At 40.9% G+C, this 16,750-nt stretch overlaps 1 protein-coding gene across 1 annotated transcript in view; it reads left to right on the top strand.

Moving 5' to 3' along the window:
* Positions 1-959: 959 nt before the first annotated feature.
* eif3s10 (eukaryotic translation initiation factor 3, subunit 10 (theta)) overlaps positions 960-16,750 on the top strand; it is a 55,987-nt gene continuing 40,196 nt past the window's right edge. Inside the window, exons 1-3 of the mRNA XM_042066020.1 lie at positions 960-1,165; positions 10,625-10,815; positions 11,654-11,790. Of these exons, the coding sequence (XP_041921954.1) occupies positions 1,117-1,165; positions 10,625-10,815; positions 11,654-11,790 (377 nt within the window). The 5' untranslated portion in view covers positions 960-1,116. The remainder of the gene's footprint in view (positions 1,166-10,624; positions 10,816-11,653; positions 11,791-16,750) is intronic.

Consider the following 16,750-nt stretch of genomic DNA (forward strand, 5'->3'; position numbering starts at 1 on the left):
AATGTAGCCCATTACATTTATTAGAAAAGAAGCGACCGTCGAATAATCTTGTACTTCCTTGTCAATTATTCGTGTAATCCATCTGATATTTTGTATTTTTCTTTTTAAACTTCGTTCCTTTATAAATTGTGGAGTTTCAGTAAGGTACGTTTTGGAATGTAATTTACTCTGGCATTCGACATTAAACGGCCACAAATTTAGGCGATGCTCGCATAAATAACGTACTAAATTGACGGTTCAGTAGTACGTTCTAACCGACGTAAGTATGTACTGACTATTCGGAGGCACCCTATTATATTCAAAGATCCTTGATTACTAGCTCCGCTTTAATCCTCTCTGCCCTATCTCTACATTGCGGGACTTTTATCTTGATAAATCGTGACCGGAAGTCAATCCTGCTCATTTGTGACAGACACATTTGTGAGCAGCTAGCAAAAGTAAAAATAAGTCTGAACACAACAGATATACTGCAAATACATTATGGGGAACATTGTTTTAGATGCATACAAACAATTTTCCATAGAATTTAAAGTGATGGCTCTGGTGATGTATTATTCAGACCCACACTCCTATTCAGAAGGTGGCGGTAATGAACCTAAAAGCTGTCTGCCAACCGCCAAAGAAAAAAGAAGAAGCTCACTAATTTGCGTATCGTTGCTCACGAAACGCTGCTCTTCCAATGTATAAAACTTGCAAAAACAAATACTACACACATCAGATATGTGCATTTGACACACATACACACACCATTTGTGAGTGCATTGTTGGATAACAAAATGTCTTGTGGCTAATTATGAAATAAATTTGCAAAACTCTGTAGACTGATTTACTCTGTAGACTCAAAGCCACAAACAAATGGAATGTATTGAGTTGTACACAATCATTTTAAACATCCATCGATCCATAGTGTTAATTTTCTTTCTTCTTTTTTTAAGGTGAATAACCCGGAAGTATAGCGATCTCACATGACCACTGGAACTGCTACTGCTGCCGCCTTGGTCGGAACTCCTCAGGACGTGAGGGCTGAACACGCGGATGGGCTCGAGGGATTGTGTATTATAGTCTTCGAGTGCCTGTTAAGATATCAGTGTTTATTCTTGAGATCGATTTGCAACCATGCCGGCGTACTTTCAGAGACCCGAAAACGCTCTGAAAAGAGCAAATGGTGAGTGATTGCCTCCATAGTTAACGACGATAGCTGACGTTAGTGCTAACTTAAGCAGCATGGCGGTGTCAGCCATGTTGTAAAGTTCGGCTTTTCAGACCGTATGCCATGATCTGGCGTCGAAATCGATGTAGAACATGTAGGTCTTAAGCCTAGGCATATACGACAAAATTAAACAGTAGCGTAACGCTTGTTAATAATACATGTAATTTGTATTATTGCCTAGTCATTTGGATTATTTTAATGTTAGCTAACATTAGCTAGGTAGCTCAGACACTCCTTAAGTAAATGCAGTCCAATGTCTCAAATTTACTAAAACGTTATGGGAAGGGAACATATTGTCGAATTTAACATATTTGTCAGAGGGAAATTATTTTCAACACAACGCTAACGTTACTCTGAAATGGCATTGACAAGTTTTGTGGAACAAAGCTGGCCGACTATGTTAACATAGTCAACATGCCCTGCTAATAAGTTAAAAGCTCATTGAGTTATGATATATACATATTTATATCTATATTTAAAAATCGTTAACATTAATGTATTCCGACTTTATACGTTATATTTGTTGTTATACTTTTTAGATTTTTGTGCGGTTTCTGGTCATAGTATCAACCGAGTAAGGGCTAAGCTAGCAGCTACACCAGGCAGGTAACTGAAGCGTTCTGTTCGCGTTGCGTCTGCTGCAACTATTAAAGGCTGTTTTAAGCTTATTTTATGCTTCTGCGTCGAATCGACGGCGTACCACCCCAGACCCCTCTGCGTCGACGCGAACCCCTCTCCGACACCTCCGCCGTAGCTCGACGTGCACTTCCAAAAAATTGTAACTTCGCGTCGAAGCGACGCAGACCGCAAGGACTGTGATTGGTCAACTCGTCCTGTGTGTTGATGGTCAGTCGGTGTTTCAAGCAGCCTACTGTGGAGATTAGCAACATGCTAGTTCACTGACGTAAGCTTTGTAAATAATCTCACATATGTTTTGGTTACAATGACGGGTTATCCGTTTGTAAAGTGTCTATATGGCAGTAATGTTTTGAAATTAGAACTTCGCTGGCAAGCAGTACTTTGTGGGCAGTTGTGCTAAAGTTTGCTTGCTAACATAACATAAACTGGCTGGCAGACACCTCGCAAATAACCTCGGATTTATTTGCTGGTTGCAGTAACTAGGTCAATGGATTTTACTGGGTCTATTTCTCGATTCTTTGTACAAAATCTAAGCCAAAAGGCTAAACAAATAAAATTAATATTTTGGCATAACAGTCTACGGGGTTTGGCATTTCAGTACTGTTTCGGTCATACAGTCTATTGCTTTGGTGGTGAGCAACGCAGACACAGGCAACACCGAGCGTTATGGCGGTGAAATGCACCGCGATGCAAAGCAATCTGACACAGAACCATAAAAGGGTCACGACGCTGTAGGAGTGGCGGCGTAGCTACGCTGTGTAGTTGATGCAGAAGCATTTTGAGCCCTTTATGCTTCTACGTCGAGCATACTATTGCAAAACAAGGGGAAAATCTGTCCTTCCAAGAGGGTAATACAGATTTTTTTTTACAGAAAAATCACTATTTAGACCAACTTTAAGAGACCCCTCTGTGTCGCGGCGAACCCCTCTCCGATCCCTCTGCCGTAGCTCGACGTGCACATCCAAAGAATTGTGACTTCGCGTCGAGGCGACGCAGACCGCAAGGACTGTGATTGGTCAACTCGTACTGTGTGTTGATAGTCGGTGTTTCAAGCAGCCTACTGTGGGGAGTCTATATGGTTTGCCATTCTGAGTACCGTTTCGGTCATACAGGTTATGGTTTTGGTGGTGAGCGACGCAGACACAGGCTACACCGAACTTCGAAGCCACACACCCCCTAGCATTATCGCGGTGAAATGCACCGTGATGCAAAGCAACCTGACACAGAACCATAAAAGGGTCACGACGCCGTAGGAGTAACTGCGTAGCTACGCCGTGGAGTTGACGCAGTAAGCACAGTGTTTCCTCTACATTGATTTTACCATGGCGGCCTGCCACGGTAGCAATTAAGTATGGTATATAGTATTTAAGTATATACTTTTTTGATCCCGTGAGGGAAATTTGGTCTCTGCATTTAACCCAATTGGTGAATTAGTGAAACACAAACAACACACAGTGAGGTGAAGCACACACTAATCCCGGCGCAGTGAGCTGCCTGCTACAATGGCGGCGCTCGGGGAGCAGTGAGGGGTTAGGTGCCTTGCTCAAGTGACAGAGTAAGCATATTAGGCACTTCAGCCGCGGCCCACTGGTCGGGGCTCGAACCTGCAACCCTCTGGTTACAAGTTCAGAGTGCTAACCAGTGGGCCACGGCTGCCCACATGTCTGTTGTAATTTTGCGACTTTGTTAACAACTGAATGCTTTTGGCTCATGTTGAATCATCGTTGGCATCCTGCTGTGGTACGCCAGTTCTGCTTTGCAGTAGACACATTGCACCTTGTCGTCTTTTCTAAGTTTGAAATCAGCTTCTATCCTTCAGCAATAAGACTCTTTAACACAACTAAACTGAAAGAAAATGCAAAAAAGCATTATTTATTTATTTTAATCATTTTTGCTTTATTATTTCTTCACTGGATTGAGCCAATCCTGTAACAAAAATAGCACCGACATTGTTGTGCCAATAAAAGTATCTATCTAAATGATCCCAAAACTTGGGACATTCTCTGCCTTTTATGAACGGTTTCTTGGCTTTGTCATCGCACCAACTTAATTCTGAATGTGGTGTGCGCGTTGCTAGTAACAGTCCGTGTAAAACAATGATCCCTGAGCTAAGCAGGCCACAAAACACGAGCGATGGGAATTAAATGAAGCCTTAAGGCAGCTAGTTTGCTATTGCTCTTGAAGTTGGTTATTATTACTTTTTTTTTTTTTTTTTTTTGAGCATGTCTATGGGAATGATAAATCAGCAAAGTTACATCTAACACTTTTAAATTGGTTAAGATGTAGTATACTATTGCAAAACAAGGGGAAAACCTGTCCTTCCAAGAGGGTAATACAGAATTTCTTTTACAGAAAAATCACTATTTAGACCAACTTTGAGCTGGTGATGGCAGCAGTAATATTGCTAGGACAGCTAGATCGTACTGTTACTGTAAATTAACACCCGTAAGTATTTCTGGGATAGAATATTGCAGAGAGATTTGGTCACTTTATTTGTCATGCTCTCATCAGTTGTAATAGTCAAATTGTTAGGCATATCATATCAAAACATGAAATAAGTAAGGTTACTACTTACATCTCAATTTAAAGAATACTTGAAGGGTATTATGAATTTGTATTCAGATCTTGCCATAGACTGTCAAAGACTATGCCTAAGTGCTTGCTTGGTAAGTCTACCGTCCATCAGTCTCTAGCAACTTTGGCTGACGAGATAACCGTGCAATCGTGGTTGAAATACTCCCGAAACACAAAGAAAATGTAACAAAATATATCTATCAAACAAATGGATGTTTTATTTTAAACAATAAGACAAGAGTCGTGCAAGGTATGGTAAGGTAGGACAGACATTTTCACTCACACGTTATTACCTCAGTGTGCAAATTTTGGGCAAAAAATATGGTTTCATTGAGAGGGCAGAGGGATATTTTATATATAAGTGTTACACATAAAATACTGGCATTGTTACCTGGATTTGGGACCCATTTATGATTTGACAAGGTTTTAACAAAATGGTGGTGGTGCTGTGAAAACCTTATCTGATTTCACACGGAATGACTCGACTCGAAATTGTATATTAACTAGGGGTGGCAAGGTTCACAAAACCCACGGTTCGGTTCGCACCACTGTTTTAAGGTCACAGTTTTCGGTTCTGTACACTTCAGAAATACCATACTTTAGCATATGATGTATAGCTTAATTATCCACCATTTAGGCTACAGTATTAGTATAGTTGTATCATGTAATCTTGCACAACTGAAAGAATTGACTTGACTTTAAGCACATCATTAACAAGATAGCTTCTAGCTACCACATAACATTGACAAGCCCTGTAAGCGCACACTTTCTCTCCTGTCTGCCGAATTTGAATGCTCCTCTAGTTTCTCTCAACAGGGCTATTTGCTCACTGAAACCAAGCGTTAGATCTTCCATGTGAGGAGGACCCAACATACATTGTAATGATATGTTATTTTCGAGGGCTTTTGAGATCTAGGGTTATTACCTTTCAGTAAAATGAGTTATTATGACCGCCGCGCAGCGAAGCGGCGGTCATATAGGTTTAGTCAGATTTGTTTGTTTCTTTTTTGTTTTTTTTCGCATGCCCAAATTTCCGTCAATGATTCCCGGGACACTGAAAGACCGGGGTACACGAAACTTGGTGGGCATGTAACCCCACATGGATAGCATGGAACCATCGTTTTTCGTTTTGATCTGTAGCCCCCCCCCCCCCGCTGGACTGGACCCCCCGAAAGGAGGGTAGGGCAGACACAGTTTTCTGTGAATATCTTGAAAACCGTAGGGTTTAGGGGGACCTTTTTTTTTTTTGTATGTTGATCTCAAGGAGCCATGTCAACCCATTCCAAAACCACTCATTTCATGTATAGCGCCACCTAGTTAAACACAAAAAAGTAAAAATGAGGTGTTGTAATTGAAGGTATCTGTGACCTAACATAGTCAAAACTGCACGAAATTGGAAGTGTAGGATCATTGACACCCTCTGTATGCATGCCAAGTTTTGTGGAATTCCATTCATGGGGGGCCACACAATAAATTAATATATGTTACTATACACCAACTGGCCTGTAGGTGGCCGGAGACCGTTTTCTGTGAATATCTCGAGAACCGTAGGGCCTAGGAGGTCCACCTTTTTTATGTATGTTGGTCTTAAGGGGGCATGTCAACCCATCCCATTACCACTTATTTCATGTATAGCGCCACCTAGTTAAAAATTAAAAAGCAAGAAATTAGGTGTTTTCATCACAATATCTCTGGCTGACAAGGTCAAAACTGTACGAAATTAAAAGTGTAGGATCATTATGACACCCTCCGAATGCATGCCAAGTTTTGTGTACTTTCGTTCATGGGGGGCCTTACAATAAAATAATTTATGTGTACATTTAGTGACGTACACCAACAAGGATTCCCGGGACACTGAAAGACCGGGGTACACAAAACTTGGTGGGCATGTACCCCCACATGGATAGCATGGAACCGTCATTCTTCGTTTTGATCTGTAGCCCCCCCGCTGGACTGGACCCCCCGAAAGGAAGGTAGGGCAGACACAGTTCTCTGTGAATATCTTGAGAACTGTAGGGCCTAGGATGACCAATTTTTTCCGTATGTTTGCCTCCAGGGGTCATGTTAACCCATTCCATGTGCACACATGTGCATAAACAGATACACACGCACACACATACATTTACAGTAATCATACGTATGACACATACTCACACAGTAGACATATGTACGCATGCATGCACATGCACAAACACACATACGCAGGCAAACACACAAGCACGCACATACACACACACACACACACACACACACACACACCCACACACATAAACATAAATTGTACACGCACACATGCACACAATTCAAGAATTTTTCCCGTCATCTACTTCCTGAATTTTTGGTCATTGATACCTGGGACACCGAACCACCGGGGTACATGAAATTTGGTGGGTATGTAGCCCCACTAGACTTTTACGGAAAAATTTCATTTCGTCCCCGGGGACCAACACCACAACCCTCCCCCCTGCCCCGTGCTGGGCCCCCCGAACCGCAAAAAAAAAACAGTTTTTCCTAAATAACTACCTGAACCGTGGCACTGAGGATGAAGAATCTTTTATGGTATGTTGGTCTCAAGGGCCCACATCAACCTGGCTCATAATCACTCATTTGTGATTTGCACCCCCACCCCCCCGGTAAAAAATGAAAATGCAATATTATTCTGCTTTAATCGCCCTTATCTTCAGTTAAGATGTTCAGAACTGTACCAAATTTTATGTGTATGATTGACCTGGCATTCTCTGGGGGTATGCCCAGTTTCGTAGAATTTCATCCATGGGGGGGGTCTAAAAAAATTAGGTTATGTGTACATTTAGTGACTGTACACTCATTGGCCTGTAAATGGCGGTGCACACATACACATGCACACACACAGGCACTCACATACTATCGGTATTAGAACGGCCGATACATTATTACAAATTCAGTAGGATTAAAAGAAAGCCAAAATAAATATTAATCATCATCATGGCTGCATTTTCAGTATTGGCGATAAGTAGTCGTTTGTCCACTAGATGGCGCATCGTTGCAGTGAGACGTAATTTTGTTGTAAGTTAAAAGTGGGTTGGAAAAACAATGGACGCTTCCTACAAGGACTGTATTTTACCGCAGCGAACATCTAATAAGGATAGGACGATGTTCACATGAAGTGTAATTCCCATTTCTTCTTGAAGCCGAAATAAATCTGAGGATGTTTATCGGACATGCTTGGTTTTTACTGCAGGTACGTTAATCTTGTAATATCAATAAGGACCTAGGTAATGTTACCGTTAGCGTTGGTTGAGTGATGGAGGCCCATTTGATTGATTGCATTTGTAGAAAACTATAAATGCGGTTATACCAAGCAAATTGATAGCAGCACTGTTTGTATCTTTCGACTGTCATTTATTGCACGTGCTACAAAATCATTCTGTGCAATGGAAGATTTACCAACGTTACACCGGTCTGATACAGTTTTGCCTATACATGCGAGAGACTGAGACGCCTGTTTATTTTGTTTTAAGTGCGTGCAGGGTGTGAGAGGGGAATCGATGTGCTTTGATTCCAGCTTGATAGTTGTATTCTGTGAAATTAAAAAGCACATGTGTGTGAAGTATCCAAACAATGACACCTTCATTTCATTATGGCTGCTTTAGCAACACACCTTAAGCTACTGTGTAGTGGGTCCCATTTAGAAGTGGCTAGGCCTACTTCATTCGCGCTTTCCTTGACTCATGGAGCTGCGTGAATGTTATTACAACTTTTCGCCACGATATGGCAGTTTAACTCCGCTTGATACTGTAAGGCGTAAGCCATTGGTTTCCAAAGGAGATTTTATTTGTGTCGCCAGCATAGCCTATTGACAATTTATGTTGTAAATAGGCCTACCTTATAGCCTAATCCTACCTGTATCTTAGGGAAGCTAACAGCTTTCTATTAGGATCTAGTTTGTTAGTTACCGTTTTGTCATAACTCCCTGATGCATTTTTGCATTTAGAATAGCCAGAGCGTGTATATCTCAATCGGAAAATTAAACAATATCGGGTGCCTATGGACTAGGCAGGGTGAACCCAGCCTGATCTGCCCGCTATTTATTTTTGATTTCTTAAAAGATTGAGCTTGGTCTGATGAAAGCCAGACTAGCCATGGACCTCAGTTACACAATGCAAGGGAACATGAATCAGCCTGTATTTGCACGGACAAAAGCTCTTCAACTTTGGCCCGTTAAAATGTGTATGAACAGTCTAGCGACGCATTTCATCAAGGCCCATTTGGACATGTCCGTTATTTGCACCACTGGTTAGATGTAAAACAGCATTTCGTTTCAGACTACTGTTACTTAATTTGTGCATTAACAATAACGTTTCCGACTACTGTTACTTAATTTGTGCATTGACAATAAAGTATTACATGAACTAAAGATGACTAAAATCTTATGTAGAAGAAGAAACATTCACAAAAAATCCATCCATCCAAAAATGACCTTTGTTTTTGATAGCTGTTGAAAACGGCATGGAACTGACAGAGATGTTTTTGTTTATAAATACATAAAAAATAAATAAATAAATAACATTATGCTGATACCTTTTGCTTTTCCCAAATACAATGTAGCCTACAGGTGTAAGTGACCTTTCATCAATCCAGTTGCAATGGATGAACTGTGATGAACTTCCCTACTTGTGATTGTTTAGAGATTTTAAAGGTTTTATAACAATGCTACATCTTTTCTACAATCTCTACAATCTTTTCAGCACCAGTAGGCTACTTTCTGTGCAGTCGCACACACACACATGCCAAACAAGCATACACAAAAGTTTCAAGAGTGGGGGATGGAGTAAAATATGGAGACAAATTGAAGTGTGATTTATTTTCGCGGAACGGATGTACAGGACTGAGCGGCGGTCATATTTTCTACCGCTATGCGGTACATCTAGTTAGCCTACACGTCTCCCCTGCACATATGAGAATTCATCAGGGCCGTGCCACTGGAGGAGTGGCCGCTCATAATAGCCTCCTACTCCCCTTAATTATTGCAAATGTGTGAAAAAGAATATCCTGATAGGACAATAAAGACTCTATATCTTATACTAAATATAAACATTGTTGCGATTTCCAAACCGTTTTTGTGAGGGCTACTTTGCTGATATTTGGTTAACTGCAAGTAAGGGCCTGCGACCACACAGGCTAAGCTGCTAAAATGCCGTGAGTGGGCAGCAAATGAACTTCAGACATTTCAACTCCCAATATTCAGACCGGCCCATCCTCCTAATTAGGGGTCGACCAATTATTGGCCGGGCCGATTATTAGGGCCGATATTTAGCATTTTTATAATAATTGGTATCGGTCATTTTTTCCACCGATAAGCCGATACTGAAATGGATAAAGAATGAAACGCGCTGCTTTGTCTGTAAAGCGTCTCTCACTCCCTGCATTTGCTACTCTGTGGTTGAGAGCACTGTCCCGCCCACTACACCGTCTGATTTGTTAGTTAGCACGAATTCAGCCAATCAGGATCGAAGACTGAACACAGAGAAAGTTTAGAATTTTCAGCATATCGGTGAAACTCTTTCTTTTACTGTCTATGGGCTTACTGTAGACTGGGCTTCAGCTATTTTTCGAAGACAATTGTGTATCAAAAGAAGAAGGAAAAGTTAGCATAATTAAATGCTTTTGAATGAGAATTTTCAGCATATCGCCTAGGCTACTATCTACCCCCCCCCCCCCCCCCCCCCCCCCTTTTTGACAACTGAAATATCGGTTTTACATATCGGTTATCGGCCTCCTGTTTTGGTAATAATTGATATCGGTATCGGCCCTGAAAAAACCATATCGGTCGTTCCCTACTCCTAATGCTCCTGATTAGCCACTCCGGGCCTGTACTAGAATAATTATGTGTTGCACAATGCTTGCACACAGTCGCAGTTCTATCTACCGTTTTCTAAATCCAAAATGTTCGCACACACCAGACTTATACGACGCTGGTGCATCCTCCAACTCCGTGCTGCCTACGTTATCGCTCCCACTTGCCATTTCTACACGTGACCCGCAACACTCCACACCTTTCACGCGAAAGGGCGAAAAACTGTCTGAGGTCACATATGGGCATGAGGCTACATTACGCATGCCATGAACTGTGCCACCCCTAATATTAACCATATTTGGTATGCTTTCATTAACCTCATTGTAACCATATTAACACAACATTTTTGTCTCCTTTGATTATAGAATTTTTGGAAGTGGGGAAGAAGCAACCAGCCTTGGATGTACTGTATGATGTCATTAAGAGCAAAAAGCACCGAACATGGCAGAAGATCCACGAGCCAATCATGCTCAAATATCTGGAGCTCTGTGTGGACCTTCGCAAGAGTCACCTGGCGAAGGAGGGGCTGTACCAGTACAAGAACATCTGTCAGCAGGTTAATATGTTCCCAATTTAACACATTAATTCTGGGCACTTGGCTCTGAATGTGGTATGGATGCTGTAGCCACTTGTGCCACAGCTACTTCCACATTTTTGTTGTATTTATATGTTATTGAAATTGTACTTTTGTTTATGGTACGTGTGTGAAAATGTGCTATAGATCTGGTAACTTGGTTAATGGTTGATACTCTTAAAAATGTAAAGGGGTGGTTCAGGATTTTGGACATAGGACCTTATTTCCAAGTTAGCAAGTGTGATATTGATCAGTGCAGACCATTTTCAACACATTTCCTCCCGTCCTTCTAGTTGCAGAGTTCGCAGGTGCTAAGCTAGCGCAAGTCATCAGTATGTGTTAGTCTGCTAGACATTTACATCGATTGTCTGGAATTTTCTTGGGGTGTACTTTGGAGTGGGTAAGACTGTTTTTAGTGGCAGGCTAACACATACCGATGACTTGCGCTAGCCTAGCACCTGCGAACTCTGCAATTAGAAGGACTGGATGAAACATGTTGAAAACGGTCTCCACTGATAAATATCACACTTGCTAACTTGGAAATGAGGTCCTATGTCCAAAATCCTGAACCACCCCTTTAAGGATTACAAGTAGAACAATTAACCATAAAGTCTAAATAGGCCCTTTTTTGATACTAATTATTTGTATATCCTTAGCCACATGTATGAGAGAACATGTTGATTTAAGCTTTATTGTTGCAGTATGGAAGTACAAACAAAATCTGCATATACATTTAATTATTCCAGATTCTTTACATGAACATTTTTAGTGGTCATTACTTCTGGCTAGAGTGACTCATCATGGTCATGCAATATCCTAGGTGAATATCAAGTCTCTTGAAGATGTGGTCCGGGCTTACTTGAAGTTGGCTGAAGAGAAGACGGAGACCGCCAAAGAGGAGTCTCAGCAGATGGTCTTGGACATTGAGGATTTAGACAATATTCAGACTCCTGAAAGGTACAAACATGTTTTACCCCTCTATTAGGCCTGGGATATACTTGCATTTACCAATGCGTATGCTTTAAGGCTGCTACGGGTATCCAATTTTGATCACCCAATCTGTCAAAAGGCCTTGAAAGGATCATCCAAGGTACCAAATTCAGGGTGTCTACAGGGTTAGTAAATCAATGTAGCATAAATTAAGGCCATTAAAAGGGATTGTTTTTATTGAAGGTCGACTGATATGGGTTTTTCTATGGCAGATGCCGATATTTAGAAATCACAGCTGATGGCCGTTTTGCCCATTTGCCCATTGCAGGATAAAATGTAACACTAACTTAAAGTGGAATTCCAGCGAAAATCCCAGCTCCTCCCGAAGGAAAGTCCGTATAAGGCATTACCTTCCGGCAAAAAATGTCATGCTCTGTGTGAGATCTCGGTCTTCTGTGATAAAATCCGGGTTCGTTGATAGCATGACTGCTTCAAATTCAGGCTTTGTTGTAACATTAAGCCCTAAAATGCCTTGATAGTCGTGCAGATCGAAATTTCTTAGCTCTTATGCCCATGACCTATTTTTGGTTGTTCTCACTCACACTTAAATGATTTAGTCCTAATATTATTAAGCCTTGCATCCGTGTGCTGATCATTTTATTGGACAATCGCTAGCAATGCAGTCTGTGGCGTAAACATAAACTAAATATGTTTTGCGACTGAATCCTCTTACCTGACTCGGCCCTGCCTTCCACCTTGACACCACCTCAAGCACCAGCAAACACTCGTTGGCCCTAGGGTAATGGTGAGGCCAGAAACCTGGCGCTAATAGCCCTGGAAGCGATAAAAGGAATACGCCACCCCTAGGTGAAATTGGGTCACTCCCCGCAGTCCCTAGAGTTGGATGAGTGAGCCAAAGCGTTTTATAGCCGACCCAGCCATTGTCCTAATCTAGAAACGGCCCGGTTAGCTTTAGCTTAGCGAAGTCGCTGTAATCCGGAGATGCCAGCTAGCATGTCGTTGCAAAAGTGAATCAAATAACTCAAGATTTTTTATAATTATTTCTCGTAACCTGTACATTCACATCGAGTACAAATATCAATGCAAATTAACACAAAGGGATTTACTAGACCAATTTCGATTTGGAACTATTTTGTGTTACTGTATCAAAATCAAACTAGTACATGGAGTCGTGACCCCATTGTGAGGATGCACAAGAAGTTTAGTGACCTTTGACGTCTAGGGGGCACTGAAATGAGCAAAAATGCATTTTGGCTTGTAACTGATGTGTTTGGATTTAAAACTTAGCTGTGACTATTAATACTTTAGGAGGTCCTAAGGCTGACCCATGCCAGCATTTGACGTCAACCTAATTAGTCCGGCCGTCATATTGGATATTACAGAAAACGCATTTTCACAGGTCACAAATTTTTGCCTTTCGTCACTTGGCACAGATAATCCTTCAGACTAAGCCTTACTAATATCTTGCTTTTTGAAGCTATATTCAGAAGCATTCACCCATTGCAGCCAATGGAAATCAGCAGCCGCCAAACAGGAAGTGACCTTATATCCCAGCCAATCTTTGGTTGTGTGACATGAAACTTAATGTGAGTGCTCCATGGTAACTCCAGCCTGATTACCTGTTTGGCACCATCATTGCTGCTTGCAGCTATATTTATTAATTTGCCTTGAATATACACTGCCTTCCAAATTATGCAAATTACATTTATCTCATATTTTCCTAAATAGTTGATGCAAATGACAGTCCGTATAATATTCAAGTCATCAACCGTTAGAATATAATTAGATTTTTATTGAACAAACCTCCCAATGATAACAGTATTTTTTTCAAAATAAAAAACTCAAAATGCACTGTTCCAAATTATTATGCACAACAGAGTTTCAAAACATATACATGTAGGTTGTAAAAAACTAAAAATAGTCATTTGTTGAATTTGCAGCATTGGGGGTCATATAAATTAAATCAAAAGGTATTTCAATCAAAAACATCTTAACAGGCCAAGTTACATTTTAACATAGGACCCCTTCATTGATATCACCTTCACAATTCTTGCATCCATTGAACAGGGAAGGTTCTTTTTGTACCACGGAAGAAAGTGGTCAGTCAGAAACTCTACATACTTTGCCAAGGTCATTTTCACACCGTCAGGGATCCTAAAGGGGCCTACCAGCTCTCTCCCCATGATTCCGGCCCAAAACATGCCACCTCCTTGCTGACCTCTCAGCCTTGTTGGGACATGGTGGCCATTTGCCAACCATCCATTACTCCATCCATCTGGACCATCTACGGTTGCCCGGCGCTCATCTGTAAACAAAACTGTATGAAAATTAGTCTTCATGTATTCCCGAGCCCACTGCAACCGTTTCTGCTTGTGTTATGCACACTTGCAAACTTCTTGAGGATCCTAGACCTTGCGGGTTCGCGGGACTCCAGAGGCACCAGTGGCTTCCTTATTATGCTTTTGTCTGCACGAACCCGCCTGTGCTCTGAATCGGCGACAAATTTCTTCACAGTACGATGATCACGCATAAGTTTTCGGGTAATATTGAATGTTTTCAGACTTTGTCCAAGGTAGTGCACGCTTTTCAGCAGCAGAGAGATCCTTTTTCTTTCCCATATGTGACCCTGCAAGGCGAAACCAGTCGCTTTGGTAAAATTTACAAAATTAAGTTATTGTGCTCACATGAACGGTCATTAACTAATCTTTCCAACGATATGTACAGTATATCGAGGGTCTTGCAAAAAGTACCGCTAAGATAATCGCATCTAAAGTTGGCATGGTTCTCCTGTCATGATACGCCAGAAGAGGAGAAAATCACCTTTTTAAGTAAATAGTCACCTGCGATGGTGTGAGGACACCTATTATTAGCCTTACAGTAGCGTGACTTTGAAGCGGATGACTATGTCCAGTTTCATCCATAGACATAATAGTATGTCTATGGTTTCATCAACCGAGTGAGTGTCTCTTTCTGCCCCCTAAAATACCTGGGATGGTCATAAGGTGTCACTATAGAATATAATTAATGTATTTCGGGGGAAGTGAGGGGAGAGGAAGTTCTGTGTACACAGATTGTGTATAGGCCTACTTTTAAAATGCGCTACATCAATGGAAAACTATTTCTAAAAGGCAAGATTTTCACATTCATATTCGGTTACATCTGCCCAGAACGATAGAGAGCTGACACATTGAGTAACGAGTAATGAGTAAATTTTAGCTCTAGCTCGTAAAAATTTTAGCTCTAGCTCGTAAAACCTTATAGCGGCGTGGACAAAGGAAATGACTGCTAATGTGTTGAATCTTCACCTAAATAAAGTCAGGGTTTAACAGTCAAAACCGTATGTTTATCCGTGAAATTTGTTCACAATATGAAAGTGTAGACTGTATACTGTTGAATTATGCGAAAACGTGAAATTCGACATTTTAACCCGTACGTTTGTTTATCGTGGATTTTCTCAAAATTGCACTGTGCGCAAAGCGACTGGTTTTGCCTTGCAAGGTCACATATTGTTTGAAACCTGTGGCATGCTTAATAATGTGGAACATCCTTCTTATTAGTTTGCCAGGTGAGACCAATCAAAGGAAAACTACTGATCACAGGTGTCTGAGATTGATTTCAATAATCCAAAGAGCGCTGAGACCATCCATGAGTTTAATTGAAAAAAATAAATGTTTGACACTTAAATCATATTTGCATAATAATTTGGAACACAGTGTACAACAAACCCATGGTTAACTGACGTTAAATTAGCCTGGTCTCACTTGTCATTAGTTAGTTAGCCAGCCAACAAAAAAAAATGTACAAGGACATCCCCCTACGTCTAGGAAGAGCTACAATTTGTACACAGCCCACAATGCCTGTTTTCCATAGATCTCCACTCGGACACCTTGCTTCCACTCATTTATACTGTAAAGCTGCTTTTTTAACTAAGTGTGATTAATCTTATATTAAGATCAAAAACTAGTTCGTATTGTTTTTTAGAAAAAAGTAACTGACTTAGTGCTCTCTCTCATTTTGACTTCATTTAAGGCGTCTTATAGCCTGCGAAAACCCAGACGAACTTCCGGCCAATTTTGGATTTGCTCTGCAGGTCCGCCTGGCCAAGAGCCCATTCAAACCCATTTCCAATGTCCCTAAAATCCAGGCACCAATCACAACCGTTGAGGCGGGCATTACACAATGACAATATAGGGCCGACGTTGAAGCAGTTTTTGTTAATAACAAAGAAGGCTGCTGCCGAGGAACACCGCTTGTTTGAAGCTTCTATCGCATTGGTGTTTCCCATACTGCTTCCTTATGTTGGAATGTGCGAAAATGTACAAACATTTAAAGGATCATTATGGTATTAAGCACTTTGAGTCCCTTTTTGGTTTGTTTTGGATAAACTAGAGTTGTGAGTGAGGAGGAGGGCCACCAGTTGCCCATCCCTGCATTAGATCAAGACAGACTTGAGGAACAGGCTGCAGGGCAACAGTCTGATACCTGCATGAAAATAAGCATAAATGATCCGCACTTGTAAAAGAGTGCAATTACCAAAGGGCTATTGAATTGTTCTTTTTAAAACCAAGGAGGATAACCTGTAGCGATGCTAGATGTCAGCTCTGCCATAAGCCGTGACCTCCAGTGTTTACCTTAGCACATTTTGAAAATGATGTTTTGCACTTTCTTTTGCACTACAGTGTTGTATAGTTTGTTAAAATTACATTGCATTGATTCACTGTTCTCGTTTCAGTTATGATGTTTAGCACTTTTTATCACGAATATTTGTAAATATTTGTATAGTGTTGTAGAGTTTGTATGGTGTTTGTTAAAATTGCGCATTGCAAAGGTTATTTCGATAAATATTTGTTATGTAATTTTATAAATAATTGTTAAATGTAGTAGTCTTTAGTCTATTGCCGCTTCAACCTGAAACTCTCAGAAAATCAAAAAATGAAGCAAACACATTGCAACATCGAGAGTTTTT

This window comes from Alosa sapidissima, chromosome 16 (assembly GCF_018492685.1).
Source record: "Alosa sapidissima isolate fAloSap1 chromosome 16, fAloSap1.pri, whole genome shotgun sequence".
Taxonomy (NCBI): domain Eukaryota; kingdom Metazoa; phylum Chordata; class Actinopteri; order Clupeiformes; family Clupeidae; genus Alosa; species Alosa sapidissima.